At 37.4% G+C, this 21359-nt stretch overlaps 1 protein-coding gene across 1 annotated transcript in view; it reads left to right on the top strand.

The window, feature by feature from the left end:
- Positions 1-4278: 4278 nt before the first annotated feature.
- LOC121381134 (mediator of RNA polymerase II transcription subunit 1-like) overlaps positions 4279-21359 on the top strand; it is a 42007-nt gene continuing 24926 nt past the window's right edge. Inside the window, exon 1 of the mRNA XM_041510276.1 lies at positions 4279-4533. Within this exon, the coding sequence (XP_041366210.1) occupies positions 4473-4533 (61 nt within the window). The 5' untranslated portion in view covers positions 4279-4472. The remainder of the gene's footprint in view (positions 4534-21359) is intronic.

Raw genomic sequence — 21359 nt, 5'->3', positions numbered from 1 at the left:
ACTGCTATATCAAAGGCCGTGACATGTACTATCCTGAATGTGAAAAAAATAGGCCTATATGTAACAGATACTTGGATGCTTAATGAGGCTGCAGCGGGTTTCCACTCTTTCGATCTAGTGTCGCAATAATCATATACTGTTCAAAATAAGTAGGGGATATTCAAATATAACACAATATAACAGATGTATTAATATTTATTGCAATAATAATTAATGGTAGAACATAAGCACTCGTGTGACAAGGGATTAGCATTAAAGATTCTAGCCAGGATAGTGAGGTAGGTCCAGAGGGGTAACCAGTCAATTCGTACCATAGTCATTTCGTACTATAGTTATTTCGTACCCAATTTTACCATTTCGTACCATAGTTATTTCGTACCATGGTTATTTCGTACCATGTCTGTTTCGTCATTTCGTACCTTGGTCATTTCGTACCTCAATCGTTTATTGTGCAGCTTAGTTGAATGATAGATAATGAAATGTCGAATTATTGATAATGAAATGTCGAATTATGAAGCCCCATCCCTTAAAAAACAGTGGGTTAATGGCGTAGACCTATATAAAGGGGGGGGGGGGGGTCGTATCATATGAAATGATCAAAAGTGCCATGGGTTAATGGTCAGTTCGTCTTAAAAATAAACTATCACCTTCATGTGGCAATATACATGTTTATGTTCAGAAAAGTGAATTCAATAGGGTTAAAGTTACATTATCTTGTTACCATATTATAACATCATGTACAAATGTGAAATACAAGCTCAAATGCACTTTTTAAAAAGTCGTGTGTGTTCGCTATGAACGGATATCGTCAAACGTATACGCTTGATTCGTCGCCTGTGCCGCCATAGCTCGGCAAAGCACAAACGACAGCCTGTTGTCAGGCTTTCAGTTAACACGTGCGTTTGCCGATTTCAAATTGTAGGGTTCGTCTCAAAAAATTAAAAGTGAAGTCTTGCGCTGTAGTTAAAACCGGTTTGATCTTGACAACGTATTATCGAGTCATACCTTCCTATTTCAGAATTGATATTTTATAAAGTGTTAGTAGAACTTTCAAAGTTTAGTTTGTATACTAGTAACACATTAATCATATATATATTTATAAAATAAAATATACTAAAGTAGACAATGAACGTTTTCACTTCTTAATTTTATGTGTTAAAATCGACAAATTCAAATAAATATTATTTCGTTTGGAAAGGGTAAAGTTAGGGGGGGGGGGTGTTTAACGGCATCAAAGATAAAGCATATTGATTTAATAATCATCCGACCCCATACAACCGTAAATAAAATGTGTTGAGTGCGTCGTTAAATAAAACATATCCTATCCTTCCTTCCATCTGCTGTTGGATGTCTAACATTTAGTAATTTTGACATATAATCTTAGAGAGGAATCGGGTGCATGTGCAGGGGAAGGGTATTGGAGGTCGAAACCCTTACTTGCCCAAGCTTAAAAAAAATTGGAATGTATTTTTGGGGGGAACATAGCCCCATATAAACTTCGCTCAACACAGTCTATAACCCCAACCCCGCTGAAATCCCTGCACACGCGCCTTGGAAACCCGCTACATTTTTTTTTTAGCAAGGGATCGTTTATATGTACCATCCCACAGACAGGATATCACATACCATGGTCTTTTATATATCCGCCGATGGGGATCGATCCTAGACTGACCGCGCATTTCCAAAAAAAACACCTTTTTAGGTCTAAGTAATGAATAAAAATAACATATAGTCTTGAAAAATGTTACGTAAATCGAACACAGTACCCTCTTCCTCTACCCCTAGAGCGTTACGTAATTAGTATGCCAAAAGCTGGCCACTGTCAAAATTTCAAGGCAAATCCCCCACCCACCGACCCCTGGATATAAATATGTTTTGGAGATATGAGACGATCCCTCAATCAAGACAGTTAAATTTGTTCAAAAATTGCGAAATCTCACGTAATCTCTTGTTGGGGAATTCTATACTTGTGATAAACCAATGAAAACCGAGATCGGTACGAGCCCGTCAAACGTGTCCCACTTTCAAAATACTGGCTTTGTTTTTGACCTGGATAAGCCAGCGTAGTGAAACCAATGCGGAGTGCGGCATCATACATGCACCAAACGTAATTGGATTTTCTGTTCTATATGCTTAAATAATAAAAAATATTCCGGATAATGCCGCTTTAATAGCCACTGAAACACATTTCGTCGTTAATTTACTTTTCTTATTCATTTAAACCTTTATTCATTTGCTCACTTTACAAGGTATGTTTACACGTCAACGTTTATTCGTCAACAATTAAAATAAGAAGTGGCATACCATGACAAAAATAAGATGCAGAGTACGAAATGGCTATGGTACGAAATGACTGTGGTACAAAATGACCAAAGCACTATGGTACGAAACGACTATGGTACGAAATGGATAGTTCGAAATGACTTTGGTACGAAATGACAAGTAACCTCTAGAGGAGACACAGATAGGCAAAAGGGGTGGTGCTTGTCAATTTCATGTTTTCAATAATTACACTAGTAACGGGTAAAACCCCCGCGGTTCGCCAAGCACGCACGAATTAAACGTCCAATAACATTTTGGGCGATCCTGTCCCATTCCTCTAGGAGAGAGGCACCTAATTCTGCCAAGTTGCTTGATGACGTTGACGTTCTCGCAGACGTCGTCCGATGATGTCTCACATGTGCTTAATGGGTGAAAGGTCTGGGCTTAGGGCTGGCCACGGTAGTGTAGTGATATTCTGTTGCAGCGGGTATGCAGTGACCAGTAGACTCCGGTGAGCACGGGCATTGTTGGCGTCCAGCCTGGCGTGCGAAGGGCACAACGATCGGTGCAAGGATGTTGTCAAGGTAGTTCTTCCCAGTGACCCTCCCATGAACACTATACAGCTGGGTTCTGGCAGTCATAGTGATGTCACCCCACACTATAACAGACCCTCCTCCAAATCGGTGTGATTGAATCTGGACTCGTCTGAAAACATTAACCGAGCCCACGATGTGTACACCAATGACGTCTGGCAGCAATGAGCCTCGCAGTCAAATGTGGGGTAACGTAGGTTCGACATGCGTAGATATTACTTCTATGCAGTCTGCTAGAATCGTCTGACCAGACACTGTAACGCCAGTTGTAACACGGAGTTCTCTTGCGATTTGATTGGCTGATTGACCTCGATTCCTCTAAGTGTAAGTCCTAACGAAGCGGTCCTGACCCGGCATTGTGGCCCTTAGCCGTACCTGAACGGGGACGATCATCCAGATTTCTGGTTTGTCGATATCGGGCCCCACATTCGGCTAATGACTGATTGTGACACATTACGTCTACGGACTACAATACGCTAGGCGGTGCTAACTTGGAACATGCCTACAGCCCTGAGACGTTCCTGACGTTGGAGATGTCGCATTGTTGAAAAGTTACACAGTGTTGTAAAGGGTATCAGGTCGTTTCGTAACCATACCGTTTCGTACCATACCGGTTCGTACCCAAAAGCATACCAGTTCGTACCCAAAGGCATACCAGTTCGTACCCAAAGGCATACCAAACAAAGGCATACATTAAAACAAAAAGTTGTATTCTTCTATCAAAAATGTATTATATCGGACAATGTAGGCATTACAGAGCAAGGTTATGATTTAGTGTTCCAGTAACAAACAAGAAAGAATATTACCACAGTGTAAACTAAATGTTCAATTTTAAATCGCACCCTTCGCACGTGCAACATCACGTCACGTGCTTCGCGATGAAAACAACCGGTGCGTTTTTTCATACTCTTTGAGTGGGAAGATTAAGGCACATCGTGCACTTATTTTGAGTTTTATATCTCCATTTCATTCTATAATTATTGATATTTGAAATGGAATATCCCCTACTTATTTTAAACAGTATATGTTAGACACCGATTAGCCGTATTTTAAAAGTGTGCTGAGTGGGGGATTTCTTAGGCAAGCACTCCAGGTGCGGATCCAGGGTGATGGTGCTTGGGGTGCGATCTAGTTCATGATCACAATCTTCACGATTGTGCATGGGTGATTGGAAGCACCTCAGGCTGCACTTCTGAGTGAAATTATAGATGTGCTGATATGTCTGGTAATACAAAGTAGGAATGTATATAATGGTCCAAAGTACGTTGTATACAATTGCTTTAATATTACGGAATATTTGGCTAATTATGAAACACTACATATAAAATAAAATAATAACAAATAAATTAGTTTTAAACGTTTTTAGAAAATAGTATCGAGATGCTCGATGACGTCACAGCGACCCAGCCAGTGACCCCGATGGCTGGTGAAGTGCGTTTTCAACATACACTGGATTGTATATGACCAGTTGGAAATACCCAGTAACTTTGCGATGGCTTCTTTAAATGATCATATTACTTAATTGCAATGTCCATATGCAATATGTGAAATTAACATCTGCAATGTTACGGATAGAGACATGTTTTAAAGACTAAGGCTCACGGTGTTTGATCAAAGATGGCCACCACAACAGGGCTACTCACTGTTTGTTTCGAGCCAACTAGGCCTAGACCAGAAGGTAAATTCTTATTTCACATATTCTGCTAAGCATATGCAAAGGAAGATTCTTTTGAGATCCAATTATTGGCAATGATCTGCTGAGCTGCTCATGGACAGAACGCTAGCGATGTAAAGGACGTTGACCTTGTTTTGAATGAGTTCACGGCAGTGAATCTGTCATTATTATTGGAATCTTGCTATTATTTTCACTTTATTGATCTTTATTTTTTTTTCTTTTGACACTTAACTTATGAATTGTTTTCTTATCTTGTTAAATTAAGTGCACATACTTCATTTGCGTTGCTTGCATGCAGTTTGGTTATCTGGTAAAATAATTTACATCATTGACATTTCTATTCTGGTTCATCTGCTTCATCATTCATGACCATGTACAGTGACTTAACATAGTCAGTTTTCACCAGTATTAAACAGCAAACTGCTCCAAAATGTCACTTTTGAGATATGTTTTAAAGTGATTGTTTAATACAGTGATTGTTTAATACAGAACAACTGATAATTGTTAACAGTTCACATATTTTTGGGGAAAAAGCCATGTCACTCATGATTAAAAGTGGTTTTCAAACGTAAATAAACGATGAATTATAGAGAATAAATAATATAATAAATAATTTATTTATAAATGCTGTTAACTGCCATAATATATTCATGTAGGTTTTTGATTGATTTGAAGCTTTGGTTCCTATCTCTTTCAGAGAAACAACAATGTTCAGCAACATCAATTACTTTACATTAAATGTACATGTTGGTAGTAATAACTATTACAGTGCATGCCTGGTCACACCTGGCGAATGCAGACAACAACAAAAAAAATAATAACCAGGGTTCCTGCTAGAAAGACATTTTTGGGTATGGCGCTATGGAATTGAATATTAACAATACAGTGTGTGCTGAATGCAGTTGACGGGGTATGTGGGGACAGAAAGAAAATCGGTTATGTTTTAGGTATCATACAGTAATGATTACCAGGCCCATAATTTATGGTAATCTGTAGGCCTACATGAGTTAACATGTACATGCTTATTTTGATGTAAATTTCTGACAATTGAAAACACTTACCAGGGCTTCTAGATTATGGTAGCCCCACTCCCATGGCTAGTGATATTCAGTGTTGGGCTAGTAAATAACTACTATTGCCATGCCCAATGGTTAGTAAAAAGAAATCGTCAAATGTTGCAGTTAAGTCTATTTTGTAAATATGAATAGCCTGCTCCCTATCCCAACTCGCCAATGTTAGTGTTTTTAAGCTCTGTCTTCCTCTTTAGGTGACATATCTGATTATTACTATTATTTAGTAAAATTGTATTAACTTAAAGTAGGGCTAGTGAATTTTTAATCGTGGCTAGTAAAATTTTTAAATCACGGATCCCATGGCTAGTGGATTTTATAAAAATTCTAGTAGCCCTGCTTACACTTCACACTGAAACTAATTTTGCTTTAGTCAGTTTTCAGATATGTAGAATATTTCTTTGATACTTATGTGTCTGACATGTATTAAAAAGTGACTAATTTGAACAAACATTTTTTTGTAAATTAAATATGTGTTGTAGCCAGTTTGTATAAAAAATTGGCACATGGCTAATTTGACAGTGAGCAGGTTGATCTCCGAGTATATACCAGATGTTTCGCCAGTGATTATTTACATTTAGTCAAAGTGAATTTTTTTTACAAGTAACAATTTTCAGTGTGTTTTTTAGACTACTTACTCAACAATAATAGCCTCGGATCAGTCTTCTTCAGTGGACCCATTGGACTATTTTTCATTCTAGCCAGTCTACCATGACTGGTATTTCAAAGATCATCATTCATGGTATGTGCTATCCTGTCTGGGATACTGAACAACCCGAGAACGAAATAAAGCGATACATCATAACAGTGATGTATTGCTGCTGACATAAGTCAGTTGTTCACATGACTCCTATCCCTTGTTAGTAATGGAAAAATGTAGCAGGTTTCCTCTCCTAGACTATATAGATCTATATATATGTAAAAATTACCAGATGGTTGACATCCAACAGAACATTAATAAATCAATTTGCTCTATTGGCGTTGTTAAACAAAACAAACTAACTGTCAACAATAGTGGCATAGCAAAATAGTGGTTAGTATGGATTAGTATGGAAATTTGTCAGCTGTATCCAGCTTGGATTTTTTTATTTTTGAGATAGCAGTTTTTAAGAACAACAAAAATATTTGTTTAAGGACCCATGTTCGGAGTATTGTTTAAACAAAAAACATTAAATTGTATACTCAACAGTATTAATTAAGGGCCCTGGTACATATATAGACTTTTTGGCAATTCTTTGTAAATGTCGTCTTATATATTAGCAAGTTTTGATCACAAATGTCTTTTAATTATTGTTTCAGCAAAATTTAGTCTGTGATACACTAAAAAAAATCTTGCAGATGATAGGTGTTTCATGATTGCATTTATGAAAACAACTGAAATATGTATTAAGCTAAGATTTGTTTTGCAGTTTGTAATAAAACTTCAGGCCCGTACGCAGAAATTTATATGGGTGTGTGTCTAATCAATGGGCTGGAGTTGCTAGGGAGGAACCCCCCCCCCCCCACCCCCCCGAATATTTTTTAAATCTAGTATGCAGGAGATGCATTTTCCTGCATTCTGGGAAGTAAATTTGAAATGTTTCTTACATCCACGGACGGATCTCGGCAGACTATGGGGGTTGAGTATCCACCCCCCACCACCACCCCACCCCACCCCTGCGTACAGGCTTGAACTTGTAAATTCACTCAAAATTTTTAGAACATGCCACACCGTCGACTCGTTACATTAGAAGAAGCTACTTTTGGTGGTTTGGTGTGGGGTTTTTTAACCTTATTTAAAGAAAAAATAAAAAATTATATCTACTGGCCTTTTATTAAATTAGTTGATTATAGTTACCTGTATGGTTATTTGATACATGATAATCTTCAGGAAGGAAATATTTTATTTTGTAAATGCTGTTGCTGCCAAATGGCTAGACTTGTTACTAAGATTCTTGTTAACGATTGGCAGCAAGATGTCATTTAAATATGTACATTTGCACAAATATAATTACATTCAGGGTTTAAGCTATCATTTGCCAAATGCGATTTAAAGATGAATTTGGTTAATATATATTTAAATGTATGTCATTACCATTTTGGCAAGAAGCTCATTCAAAAACATTGTGTTCTTTATGTACATGTACATACATACATACACACGTGTATATAGATCTCATTTTAAAAAACAAACAAAAACAATCTGTTTAACTAAATATTACTTGAATTTGGCTAAAGATTTTCTTATCAATTAAGATAATTTGCTATTGGCATCCATCTTAAACCTTAACATTTACTACATGTAAGTTCACGTACATAATGTACCTACAGGTATGCATCCACATGTAACTGTAATTGCAAGTTACACATGCATTGTACATGCTGTTCACATGTCATTTAATTCTTTTTGCGGCTGTGATAAGCTGGAACATGTTCTAGATGCAAACAAGGAAATTGATACTACCTAATATTGATAGCATAACAGTAATCTTACTGCCAGTGTACATGTGTGACAATGAAAGCACACTGCTTTTTCTTATCTTTATCAATACATACACGTACACAAATGTAGATGTTTAAAACATAAATAGCAACTACATGTAGTTACATGAAAGGTTGTTGTGTGTAACTATCAGTTATAACAAAACAAATATATTACCAGATTAGCACGTGTTAAGATAAGAATGCAGGCATTATTAAATATAGACTAGGTTTGCTTAAAATCTATTATTTCGTTATTTTGTAACAAAGTGACAACCAATTCATGGATATTGATTCTTTTCAAACATGCATCATTGTCGTTGAAGTAATGGTATCTTGTGCGGTGTTAATGGAGGTATATCACTGACATTTTATATCACCTTTTGTTTTAGTGGAATTGATACTAGCATGTAATACTAGCATCAGTGGGTACAGCATATACTACTTAAGTATTACTGCATTTAAGGATTGTCTATTATTTCTTTTATATTCATCAGGGTATGAAGAAAAAAATCCTCTGCAAACTGAATTGGGCAATGCCATTCTTACTTAAGTCAGATGACATTACATTACAATGACTGTAATGAAAATTTAATTATTGTACTTTAAAAGTACATGTAAGTTACATTCAATGACGTGACATGTCATATTTAAATGCATTTCATTTTGTACTCAAAATCTGTTACACTGACAAATGATGCATCCATTAAATCCATTCTCTAATTTCACTTTGAAAGTCACAAATTTTCTTTTATTTATAAATGCACATTTACCAAATTGTTAAAGAGACATTCCCGAGTTTGCTGCAATTTCTAAGATGTTATCAACTAACAGAGACTTCTAATCGATTGCAATTACATATCAAATATATGTTTCTGCAGAAAATATTAGTGGCTATATATTAAACATGTTTCTCATCGGTTCTAATATTTGCACTAGGTTAAATTTCATTTTATTTCTTAAAATATATTTTTTCGTACGTATGAAATTATTTGAAGAGAAAATCCAGTTTGAGCTTCTTACAACCAGACGACCAGAAACACATTGAATATACAGACACTGATATTCTAAACAAGAAAATATATTTAATATGTAAGTTTAATCGTAGAAATATTTTATTAGTCGGAAACATCTTACAATGCAGTAAACTCAGGAATGTCTCTTTAAAATATTTTCTCTTAGTATATAATTTATTTGACTTGAACTGAGCAATAGTCTGCAAAATACAAGAACATGGCATTCTTCTGTTATTACCATGGATGATCATCTGTGTTAGCAGCTGGAACCAGATCCTACCAACCAACTGCTGTTTTTTGACAGTCACATGATACCACAGACTGATATTGAGCACTGTGACTGCCTACCAAATGGCATTCATTAATAATACTGTGTTCGGAATAAAAAAATGTCCGTTTATCTTGACAAACGAAAATCTGCTCAAAACAAGCAAAATGCACCTCAGTGGTTATCCAGTGAATAAATATTTTTTTTACAAATTGTGTCATTTTTTGAAATCAATTGTAAACATTTTGGGACTAAGTAATAAATATTGACAGACAAAGATTTTCTGATGTCCTTGTCCGATGGACTAGTGAAAAATTCTGCTTATTTCTATTATTGTAATAATGGCATAAACTATTTTGATTGATTTGATTAGAAATAAAGAACAATATTAATTAGTTGTTATAAAATTGAGTGCTAATATTGCATAGTGGTTCAAAAAGCTGTACTTAAAAGTAACATTTTAATAACATGTATTGACAGAATTGTGTTTATTAATACAACCCTTGCAGTAATCGGCAATGTTGTGGAGTTTTTAATTCTTAATGGCTCTCTTTTGCCGTGGACTTTATTCAAGGATGTTTTCAATGGCATTTGTTTTTGTCGTGGATATTTTCTTAATTGCAGGTGTTGTTAATATGTAATGTTCATGTATTTTGTAATTTACTGGTATGAATTACATAAACATGTGGGAGCGGGATGTAGCTCAAACGGTAACAGGTCTGCATGTGAAGTGGTCGGTCATCAGATTGATCCTTTTTAGTAGACCCATTTGCAGTTTGGGCTATTTTCCGTTCCAACCAGTGGTCCACAACAGGTTCATCAAAGGCTGTGGTATGTGCTGTCCTGTCTGGGAAAGTGCATATAAAAGACCCCTTGCTGCTTATCGGAAAGAATAGCCTATGTGGCGGCAGCAGGTTTCCTCAGAAGAAATGTCAGAATGACCATATGTTTGACGTCCAATAGCCGATGAGAAGATAAAAATCAATGTGCTCTAAAGCAGAGTATGACAAATATTTTTAAAAGTCACTAGCCACAGGGCTAGTGGGTTTGTGAAAACCACTAGCCCACCAAGATAAAGCACTAGCCCAAATTCCTGATCAATTATAACTGGATTTTTATACAATTTTTTTGTAACATTACACATTTACGAGTATAACAGTAAAATAAAACAAACACTTAAATCATGTTGTAACTTTCAGTTTTTTGTCATGTTGTACGTTTGGTTTTTTGTCAAGTGTGATCCATCGTCATTCGCGTTTGCCCTCCCCCTGGGGAAAAATAATTGAGCAAACTCATGGTTGATATCTAAACCCACTATCAAAATAATTAAATTTAAATGAGGGTACGACAGTGTGACACACGGTAATAGATGGTTCATTGTATTCGGTAGTGGGTTATACATTTAGGGCCCTACTATTTATGTCGCCAGGAACGGTGATGCCAATTGCTCAAATACAGGGCATTATCCCGTGTCAGACCGATATCAAAAGAATATAATGGCGACATCTAATCCGTTGTTAATTGATGAACCAAAAAGGTATCATCTTGTATCGGCAGCTGTGACGCATTATCCAGACTGATACACAAATAGGTCAAGCAGTCATTGCATGTGCGTTACCATTAAAGTAAATTGTTTTCCTGATTGCCGATAACCACATGTCAGCGAAGTGTAAAATTAGAAAACAACAGGTAAATAAAACAAACACTGAAATTCAAAGCATGACCGGGGTTTACTTGATTGAGTTTAACCTGTCGTCGCAATTAGTGATTTCCAAGTTCTTAAGTGCGAGATTTCCAAGTTCATATGTGCGAGATTAACTACCACGTGATGTGTCCAACCAATCAAAACACGCATGTCATTAAACTTATTTCCTGTGCCAGAAACTTGAAAGGGAAAAGTAAACAATGCATGCTGTAACTGTGGCGATGTAGAGATAGCATGTTACTGCAGTTTGCAGACCTAGTTCAAGTGGATTATCATTATATACTGATTGCGTTGTTGATATTATTCGATGACAAACGTCACAATCAATTTTATTAAACGAAATTTCAGCCAAGAGAAAAACAAAAAAACACAAAAAACCCACGATCGAGCGATAAGGAGGGGGGTGGAAACCACTAGCCCTGTGGGCTAGTGGTTTTGCGGATCTCACTAGCCCGAACTTAAAAACCACTAGCCACGGGCGTCGGGCTAGCGGATATGTCGAACTCTGTCTAAAGGCGTCGTTAAATAAAACAGGCATCGAAATAAGCATTGTGTTTGGTAACCCATTTACAGGTTACCACAAAATAAACTACATGAAAGTTAGAATTGATTTTCTGTTCCTACTACTACTTTTAAGGCTAAAACGCGGACGTTCTAAAATTGTATCGGTGCGCGCGAACATTGGTACGAGAAACGAAAGAAATGTTTTATTTAATGACGCAGTACGAGAAACGTGTGTTAACTAGTTGTGGTTTGAATATTGATGGTGAGCAATACACTGGTCTGAAATTATATAGGAGAGCAATTGCTCTCAGTGAGGTCTAAATGGAAAACAAAACAAATAGATATGTTAGATCTTGTTAGATTTGTACCTAATAGTAACTATCTAACCAATATATCGGTATGCGACAAGGCAAGTAGTTTTTCACTTGCGTAGAAATCATTTTGCACGAGGATACACAAGCAAGAACAAATGCTCTTTTCAAACCATTAGGATCGCATTATTAAAGGTGCAGTATTATATTTGCAAGAGCCGTATTTGTCTATTCTTTTTTCATTTATTTGTGATAAACAACTACTAATTCAAGCTGGATCTTTTCTGAGTAAACATGCAGTTTATAACATTAAAGGCATATTGTAACACACCACTGACCTATTTAATGGTCTAACAAAGTATTACCTGAACAAAAATAATTTGATTTGTCCCTAAATGTACTTTATTCAACCATCTTCATAACCACCATACTCCATTTATTAAAGACATTTTGTTAAAATAATTGAATTATGGCAATGGTCCATAATTCAAAAACTCAAATTGCTGAGAGGGATGACATGGATTTCACTCCATCATGGGTGATTGAGTTAAGGTGATGCGATAGCTAGATTTGGTTTCGAACCATTAATGTAATTTTTATTTAATATCCATTTTTTAGAGAAATAAAGTCCTTAAATCCGTGATAGTGTGCCTTTAAACAAGTTATGAAACATAGACCATATATGTAAACCAATAACATTCACTTTGCCTAATTTTTATCAGGTCCTTGCTTTTTTAGGGGAATGGAGTAGAGTCATTTCTCCATCTTTTTTAATCCTAGGTTAGTGTCTGAATTAATCATAGTCTTATTCAACTTACTGTACTAGCACAACAAAAATGCTATACAACCTGAGTCATCTCCTCCACTGCAGAATTGTCTTTCCTTGCCAGATGTATATCCATATCCACGCATGGGAAGACCATCGTTCTCAATTCTGCAGTCCTCCATTGTGGACGTACTTTTAACGAGCTCTGCAAACCTTTCGGTTTTTCATTAATTGTATCATGTGAAGCGTTTCATTAAAGTGTATTTTTGTTTATTTCTTTTCCATAGCCCATGACTTAGCTGAATACTTTCTGGCCTTGGTCCAGGAAAGGAAGCTTAAAGTTCAAACAGTCAAAAGTCATCGTTCTTCCATCTTCACTATTCTTAGGCAGTGTGGTCGGACAGACTTTTCCACGAATCTCGTATTACGTGATTTACTCAAGACTTTGCAATCCACGGTTGAGAGGCCTTCCATTTAGCCAAAATGGGACGTCTTTCTGGTTCTTCATGCACTCACAGGTCCGCCTTATGAGCCATTGCGGTTTGCCTCTCTTCAACTTTTGACTTGAAAGACGCTTTTCATAGTCTCTCTTGCGGTTTGTCGCCGTATTAGTGAGATTCGTGCTTTCTTGTATGATTTGGTTGATTATAACTGATGGGTCGGTTAAGTTGTAGACTGATCCCATCTTTGTGGCTAAGAACCAGGCGCCAGGAGAAGAGTTTCCTCCGGCAATCATTCAGTTTGTGTCGTACGTTGCTTTTTGATAATTCTGACCGTCTCCTTTGTCCGGTCAGGGCATCAAAGTATTATCTGCATCGTATACACTTCTTCATGGTGGAAAGAAGAGGCTGTTTATTTCTTACACTAAACAGCCGGGAGATATTACTAAGAATGCTTTGTCTCAGTGGATTGCTGCAACCATCAAACTGGCGTATGAGATGGCAGGAGATCATATTCTGCGGAACTTCTCATTTCGGCCTCATGAGATTTGAGCGATCTCAGCTTCCCTGAATTTTCACAATTCCTTGGATATTATCAAGGCGATAAACGCAGGATTGTGGAAGGTCGACATATGTTCGACCACTTCTATTTTCATGACATAGCAGTTGGTCCCATTGGTACCAGACGTATCCAGTCGGTGATTGCTGGTCAGCAGGTTGTTTCTGTACGACGAGCCGCGAGACGAGGGAGACCTCTATTCTGGGAGATAGTTGAGCCACCTTTTTAGGAAAGGGTGTGGTTACTATCTGGGGTAGTCTAGTGCTTTTCCTTTCACTTGTGAGATGGTTTTGCCTCAAGTGGGGGGGGGTGGGGGGTGGGGTGGAAGATGTTTTATCAATTTGGGTATTGATAATTAATAGTCACTTAGACTTTTATACCTCATATGTCTTGGTTGTCTTACACCTTGTCATTACTTGAGACAATTCACGTTGGTCGAATGGGTAAGTCCTCGTGTTTTCTTACCTCCTCCCATTAATGTTGAATTCATGTGCTCTAACGGTGTTACATCACGTCTGTTATAGCATAGTTGTTGTGCTAGTACAGTAAGTTGAATAAGACTATTAATTAATTTTTTTCTTCTAATTTTCATTATTATTCATACTTACCTAGTACTAGCACAACAATGGTAACCTCCCACCCGCCCCTAGGAGGTCTTCACTGGATTCGGTCATTACAGACTTTGAATCGAGGACAATAGTCTGCCCATGCACAGATATGGATATACATCCGGCAAGGGAAGACAATTCTGCAGTGGAGGAGATGACTCAGGTTGTATAGCATAGTTGTTGTGCTAGTACTAGGTAAGTATGAATAATAATGAAAATTAAAATAAAATTTTCTAAATTTCACACAATAATTTAAATTCCTGTCCTTACAAATCTTATGAAATGGGTGAATGTTAATTAATGTGGCAGGTTGGCCATCGGCAGCTGGATAGGTGAGTTGCACAAAGACAGCAGACTTGTTGTTTACATGCATCTGGAATAATATTCAATTGAACATATCCTATTTTATTGGTTATCCAAAAAAGATTCTACAATAATTTAATTTTTTTACTAGTAAATTAAATTAAATTTGGTTGTAAGTTTATATGGGCATATATAGGTATAGTTGAAGGTATAATATTTACATTTCTAAGCAAAAATTGTTAATTATGCAGAAAGCAGTACTGCTTGGAGATTGCATCTTGAATGCAAAAGTTTTCATATACACATTACACAATTATTGTTGGATACATGTAGTGTTGTTTTTATTTCATTTAAATGTACAACAAACAAACTATGAATTAATATTTGTGATGACCACCTACATGATATACATGTGCACAAGAGTAAATATGATACAGAAGTTTGCTTTTCTGTGTATATATACTACTCAAAAGAATTTAAGGGTCCAAAATTTATAACCAAATAAGTTTCAGAGTGTATTAGATTGATTTTTATTTTTTATTTATTGTTCCATATTTACAAAAAAACCACAAATAAACGTCACTGTATACAAGAAAGTCACATGGCATGCTGTCAAAGTTGAAGGTTGTCAAACATGGATTTTACACATTAGAACATTCGTTTAATAGTGTGTGAATCCACCCCTGGCGCGAATACATTCGACACATCGTTGCTTCATGCTGTTGATCAGACGTCTGAAGAACTCTTGGGGAATGGCCTGCCACTCTGCCATAAGAAGTTGACCCAGATCATGAAGGTTGGCCGGAGGGGCATGGTTATCCCGAACTCTCCTGCCTAATTCGTCCCAGGCGTGCTCTATTGGGGCCAAGTCAGGCGAATATGCTGGCCAATCCATCCTGGCGATACCTTGTTGTCTGAGAAAGTCCGTTACCACCCTGGCGCGATGGGGTCTGGCATTGTCATCCTGCAGAACTGCCCCGCCGCCAATCTGCTGAAGGCCTGGGAGAACCAACGGCCGGATAATCTCATTCAGATAGCGGATTCCATTCAGATTGCCATCCACCACATAGAGGGGGGTCCTGTGGTGGATAGAGATGCCGCCCCACACCATGACGCTGCCACCACCGAACCGGTGACGTTGTCTAACGTTAACGTCAGCGAAGCGCTCCCCAGGACGTCTGTAGACATGAACCCGACCGTCGTTGAACTGGAGACTAAATCTGGACTCATCAGTGAACATCACTCGACCCCACTGAACACATTGCCACCGCAGATGAAGCGTGCACCAGTGACGTCTGGCCGTTCTGTGACGTGGTGGTCGAACTGCCTGGCGACGGCAGCGTAGATTATTGGGTCTCAGACGATTGCGTATGGTTTGATCAGACACTCGAGTTCCAGTCGCAGTCCGCAGTCCGCAGATTGTCACGTAATCAGCGTGCAGTGGGTGTGCGTTGACGTAGAGCCATATTGGTGATGTAGCGGTCCTCTCTATTTGTAGTGCTTCGGGGTCTTCCTGAACGTGGACGATTTCGAACAGAATTCGTTGCTTACACCGTTGCCACAGTTGGCGTGACTGACACCAAGTCTCAGAGCAACATTTCTTTGCGTATTGCCATCCTGAAGCCAAGCAATAGCCCTTCCTCAATCTTCGATAGTCAGTTGAAGTCGTACCATTGTCGAATTTGGAGTGTGCACCATACACGAACGCAAGCTCCAATTATACGGAAATTCAGCATTGGGAACATGGAATACACGTGCAAAGCGTGCAAATGAAGTGCTTTGTGAAAAAGCAAGTTATGGGCACTTAGCAGACCTTTCGCTTTCGCCCTAATTTACGTGCAAATGTAAGCATGTTTTCGCCATTAGAACTAGTTGACAGTGTCAATAACAGTGGATTTTAATTCATTTATGGGTTGCTTAGACCCACTTTCGTCAAAATGGAACAATACCATGCGTGACGTTATGGTCTAGCTAATATAATTGACATTCAGAAAATAATGTCAAAAATATCGTCTGACCCTTAAATTCTTTTGAATAGTATATATATAAGCAAAATATATAAGCAAATGTTATTTTTCACCCCATGACTAACACACTAAAACTACTGCCTTTGTATAGCAGCCATCGGTGGACCCATTGGGCTATTTCTCGTTCCAGCCAGTGCTCCACCACTGATGTAACAAAGGCCGTGGTATGTACTATCCTGTCTGTGGGATGGTGCATGAAAAAGATCCCTTGCTGCTAATCGAAAAGAGTAGCTAATGAACTGGCGACAGTGGGTTTCCTCTCTCAATATCTGTGTGGTCCTTAACCATATGTCTGATGCCATATAACCATAGATAAAATATGTTGAGTGTGTTGTTAAATAAAACATTTCTTTCTTTCTTTGTACAGCAGCTAACCCCACCCAGATGTATGATGTACATATATGTTCATGTATTTGACTCCCCTAATATCCCTCCATGAAGACCAATATTTTAAGGACTATTAGAAACTGTTTTTCAAAAAATAATTATATATATATATATATATATATATATATATATATATATATATATATATATATATATATATATATATATATATATATATATATATATATTATCTTCGTTCAATAATCTTTCTGGTATTCATATAATAACCATGGGAAACGAAATTTCGGTGCTGTGATTTTACAGACACAGTACCGAAAATGGTAGTTTCCGTTAAATCTGAAGGCCTGTGAAGTTGTGTTCGTATTTTGTATTAAGAAAGTTTGTTCTGAGATGCAGAGCTGAGAGTGCAGGATAATTAAATACGCTTCTGAAAAAAGTAATTAAATTATCTATTTTTGCCTAGCTGATTGAACAAATGTAATTACATGTAGTCTTGTGCTTGTAAATTGTCATTAGTTAACTGAGCATTGTTAGTTTCTAATAAACGGGATAATCTTTTTTTTTCTTTTTACATAATTTGTACATAAGTTTGTTTATGGCAGAAGACAGCAGTTGGCTGATAATAAATATTGCATGTCCATACATGTTTTTTACCTGTCAATTTGTTGACATTGTAACACAGGACCAAATGGTAATTTTTGTATGTTATAGATACATGACAGTGATGTCATTAAAAATAAAAATAGCAGGTGAAAATCAAATTATAGGCAGCCATTAATCAACAAAAAGTCGACAAGCATTGTTTATTGGAAGTTCGATAGCCAGCTATTAATGACATCCCTGTATGGACATCTAACGTTTGTTCAATTTTATTTTGTAATTCATACCCCACCCACCCCACCCCCACCCACCCCACCCCCATGGTGTATGTGTATGTGTCTGTCTGTCTATATATATATAATTACAGATCTACATATTCAGTGGATGGCATTTTAATGGTAGTAATGGTGCGTAGTAGTATGTACGTACTACATCACTAAATTATGATTGAAAGCTTAAAAAGCATGCCGAAAACCCACCCATCACTAAATTATGATTGAAAGCTTAAAAAGCATGCAGAAAACCCACCCATCACTAAATTATGATTGAAAGCTAAAAAGCATGCCGAAAACCCACCCATCACTAAATTATGATTGAAAGCTTAAAAAAGCATGCCGAAAACCACCCATCACTAAATTATGATTGAAAGCTTAAAAAGCATGCCGAAAACCCACCCATCACTAAATTATGATTGAAAGCTAAAAAGCATGCCGAAAACCCACCCATCACTAAATTATGATTGAAAGCTTAAAAAGCATGCCAAAAACCCACACATCACTAAATTATCATTAAAAGCTTAAAAAGCATGCCGAAAACCCACCCATCACTAAATTATGATTGAAAGCTTAAAAAGCATGCCGAAAACCCACCCATCCAAATTACTCCCGTGCAAAGCCAGAACCTAGTAATTCATTTTTTTATCAAAATTGAGTTGATATTATTTTTGGAGTTACTAGGTATATGACTTCCCTTTAGTGTATTGTGTATGGCAATATTTTCCTTCATTACGAAGTTATTACCATGGCAAAACCTAGCAACTCAACCATTGTTCTAGGATGCCACAGTAAAACCTAGTATCTCAACCAACCAATCAGATGCCATGCTGCACCCGTGAAAGTGATAACGTTTCAGTAAATAAATTGTTTACCAGTGTCTTTATTACGGGATAATCACAATAAAGTATGGCCTAGACAAGTAGAGGAAAGCAATTACTGGCCATGGCCCTGACAAACCTTAGGTGAGTAAGCAAATACTATGACATGTAGGAGAAAATTACCAAATCAACTCAGTTTATTGCAGTGTTGCTTTGATTTTCGGGTGGCACACTAGACACTAGACCCCATCTCTGACCATGATGATCATGATGCCAATACGTGTGAGGAATGTATTGATGGCCATGAACATAAGATAGCTTACACAAAAGCTCGAATCGAATACCAGAAGGAGTTTCCCCAATGGTTTTAATATGTATGCCGTTGATATGCAGAGGGTAACACTTCTGCCTAAACTTTCCACTAAAGAGAGCTTCTTTGTGAGCCACCTCATTGTTTTCAATGAAACCTTTGCCCGAATGGGAGCTGATCATGAACCAGATTATGTGGTGTTGTGGCATGAGGGAACGTCTGGTAGACTTGCCCAAGATGTTGCAAGTGCGTACATCAAGTGCATTATTAAGGATGCATCCCCTAACCTCCTATTCTGGGTTGATAATTGTGGAGGGCAAAATAAGAACTGGACATTATACACAGCTCTCGCACAATGTGTGATTGCAGTTTGGTGCCCTCAGCAAGTGGTTAACAAATACCTACAAAAGGGGCACACTTACATGAAGGCAGATTCCATTCATGGGTCTATTGGGAAAAAAATGAAACAGGCTGAGAATATATTTACCTTTGAAGACTTAGTGGAGCTATGCCAAACATCCTCCAAGACAATAACGCCCATTCTTTTGGCGTACATGGATTTCTATGAATTCAGCGGGGAACAACGCGTCCGTAGCAGGAAGAAGACAAAGATGCCGCTGTTGGGAAAGGTATGTGAGGTCAAATTCTCCAAAGGTAGGCGTACAATGATGTACAAGGAGGACTTCGATGACCCATACACAGAAGTTGACTTCCTGAAGGCGAAGTTTGATGTGACAGGTCAATTTCCATCCAAAAGGGCAGAACTACATGGCATTCCCAAATCCAAGAAGACGGGAATACTAAATTTGTTATGTGTTGCCCCCACCGCAAAGAAACTCTTCTGGTTGGACATACCTGAGAGAGACGTCAGTGACCTGGCAAATTCAATACGCTAAAAAAGCTATTAATTGACCTCACAAACTAGTCCGGGCAGAGGCATCTTTGTTGTCTGTGGGGTTTATAAACCACTTGATCAGCTATTGTAGATTTCAAAACTGTTACTATTGCATGCATTGTTCATTGATTCTGTAGTAAGAAAGTATTAAACATTAAATCATGATTATATGTCATTAGATACAGGGCTAGTACTTCGGTCGTTAACTTCAAACAACACTCCAATTCATGAGACAAGTGCACTTTCTTGCAGGTCTCAATGCCTTATTGAAACTGTCATATTTTCCTGCCATTTGTACACACATTTATTGGAAAATAAATGAGTAATTTTCATACTAGGTTTTGCTTTAATATATATGAAGTTCTTTAGCATTTGCTATGCCAAAACCTAGTAACTCATTTTCCCGCCAAAATAATGGTAATTAAGTCTGATTAATTATTGGTGAGAATTGTGAACCTTAATGGATATATATTAAGCAGTATCCATGAATAGAATAGATTTTAATATTCACAAATGTTTTCTTTGGTTTTCTCAAAACAAGCAAAAAGTGAGTTACTAGGTTCTGGCTTTGCACAGGAGATTAATCTTCTTCTCTCCTCTCTTCCCTTCCCCCCCCCCCCCCCCCCCCCCCCACCACACACACCAATTTTAATTAGCTTATACAACTGTGGAATCGGTCACAAGAATGGGTTGGGTTTTTTTTATTTAATTAAGTTACGTCATATCTGATTTAAAAAACAAAAAAGTGAAATGAGTCCCACTTAAAGTGCAGGTGGTGTTCTGGTTTTGAATTATGATTACATGCTGATAGAACATTTTATATACAATGTTCTATACATGTACATGTATTTTTAATGTACAACGGGATGTTCATTATGTTTGATAGCAGGAGGTTGTTTAAGAAAAGTAGGTGGCAATACATTCATGTATCTACTGAGCTCAGTGACGTGTATGATTGTAAGTGTAGTAGTGTGGTATAAAGTACTCCTACTGGCAGTAGCTAGTGGGAATTTTCCTTTTAGCTCAGTTGGTAGAATGCTGGATTCTCATACTGAGAGTCTGTGGTTCGAAATCTCCTCATTGGAGGTTGATTTTTCTGTTACATTTGGAACCGACATAGGGACTGGGTATGTTCTTAACACAAGAATACATTTATATCCCAGATAGAACCCGCAACAGTTCAACTGCCCATAGCCCACAGTAGTAGTGTTGATATAAAGTACTACTACTGGCAGTAGCTAGTGGGAATTTCCCTATTAGCTCAGTGGAGGTTGATTTTCCTGTACAGGGAACATATTCAATATCGTGTCGCGATTCACTATGCAAGTTTCAGATGTCATTACATAGAGGATAATAAACAAGTTACCAGTTATTATCAAATTTATGTCCCGAGTGAAATAATTTTCAGTTGTCACGAGCTTTAGCGAAACGAAAATTATTTTATGAGGGACATACATTTGATAATAATTGGTGCCGAGTTTGTTATTCTGTTTATTACCTGAGCAATTTTTTTCTCTAAAAGCCTTTATTTTCAACACATGCACGT

The sequence above is a fragment of the Gigantopelta aegis genome, chromosome 9 (genome assembly GCF_016097555.1).
Source record: "Gigantopelta aegis isolate Gae_Host chromosome 9, Gae_host_genome, whole genome shotgun sequence".
Classification (NCBI taxonomy): Eukaryota; Metazoa; Mollusca; class Gastropoda; order Neomphalida; family Peltospiridae; genus Gigantopelta; species Gigantopelta aegis.
The sequence above is the reverse complement of the archived record's forward strand: the minus strand, read 5'-3'. Positions and strand labels throughout refer to the sequence as shown.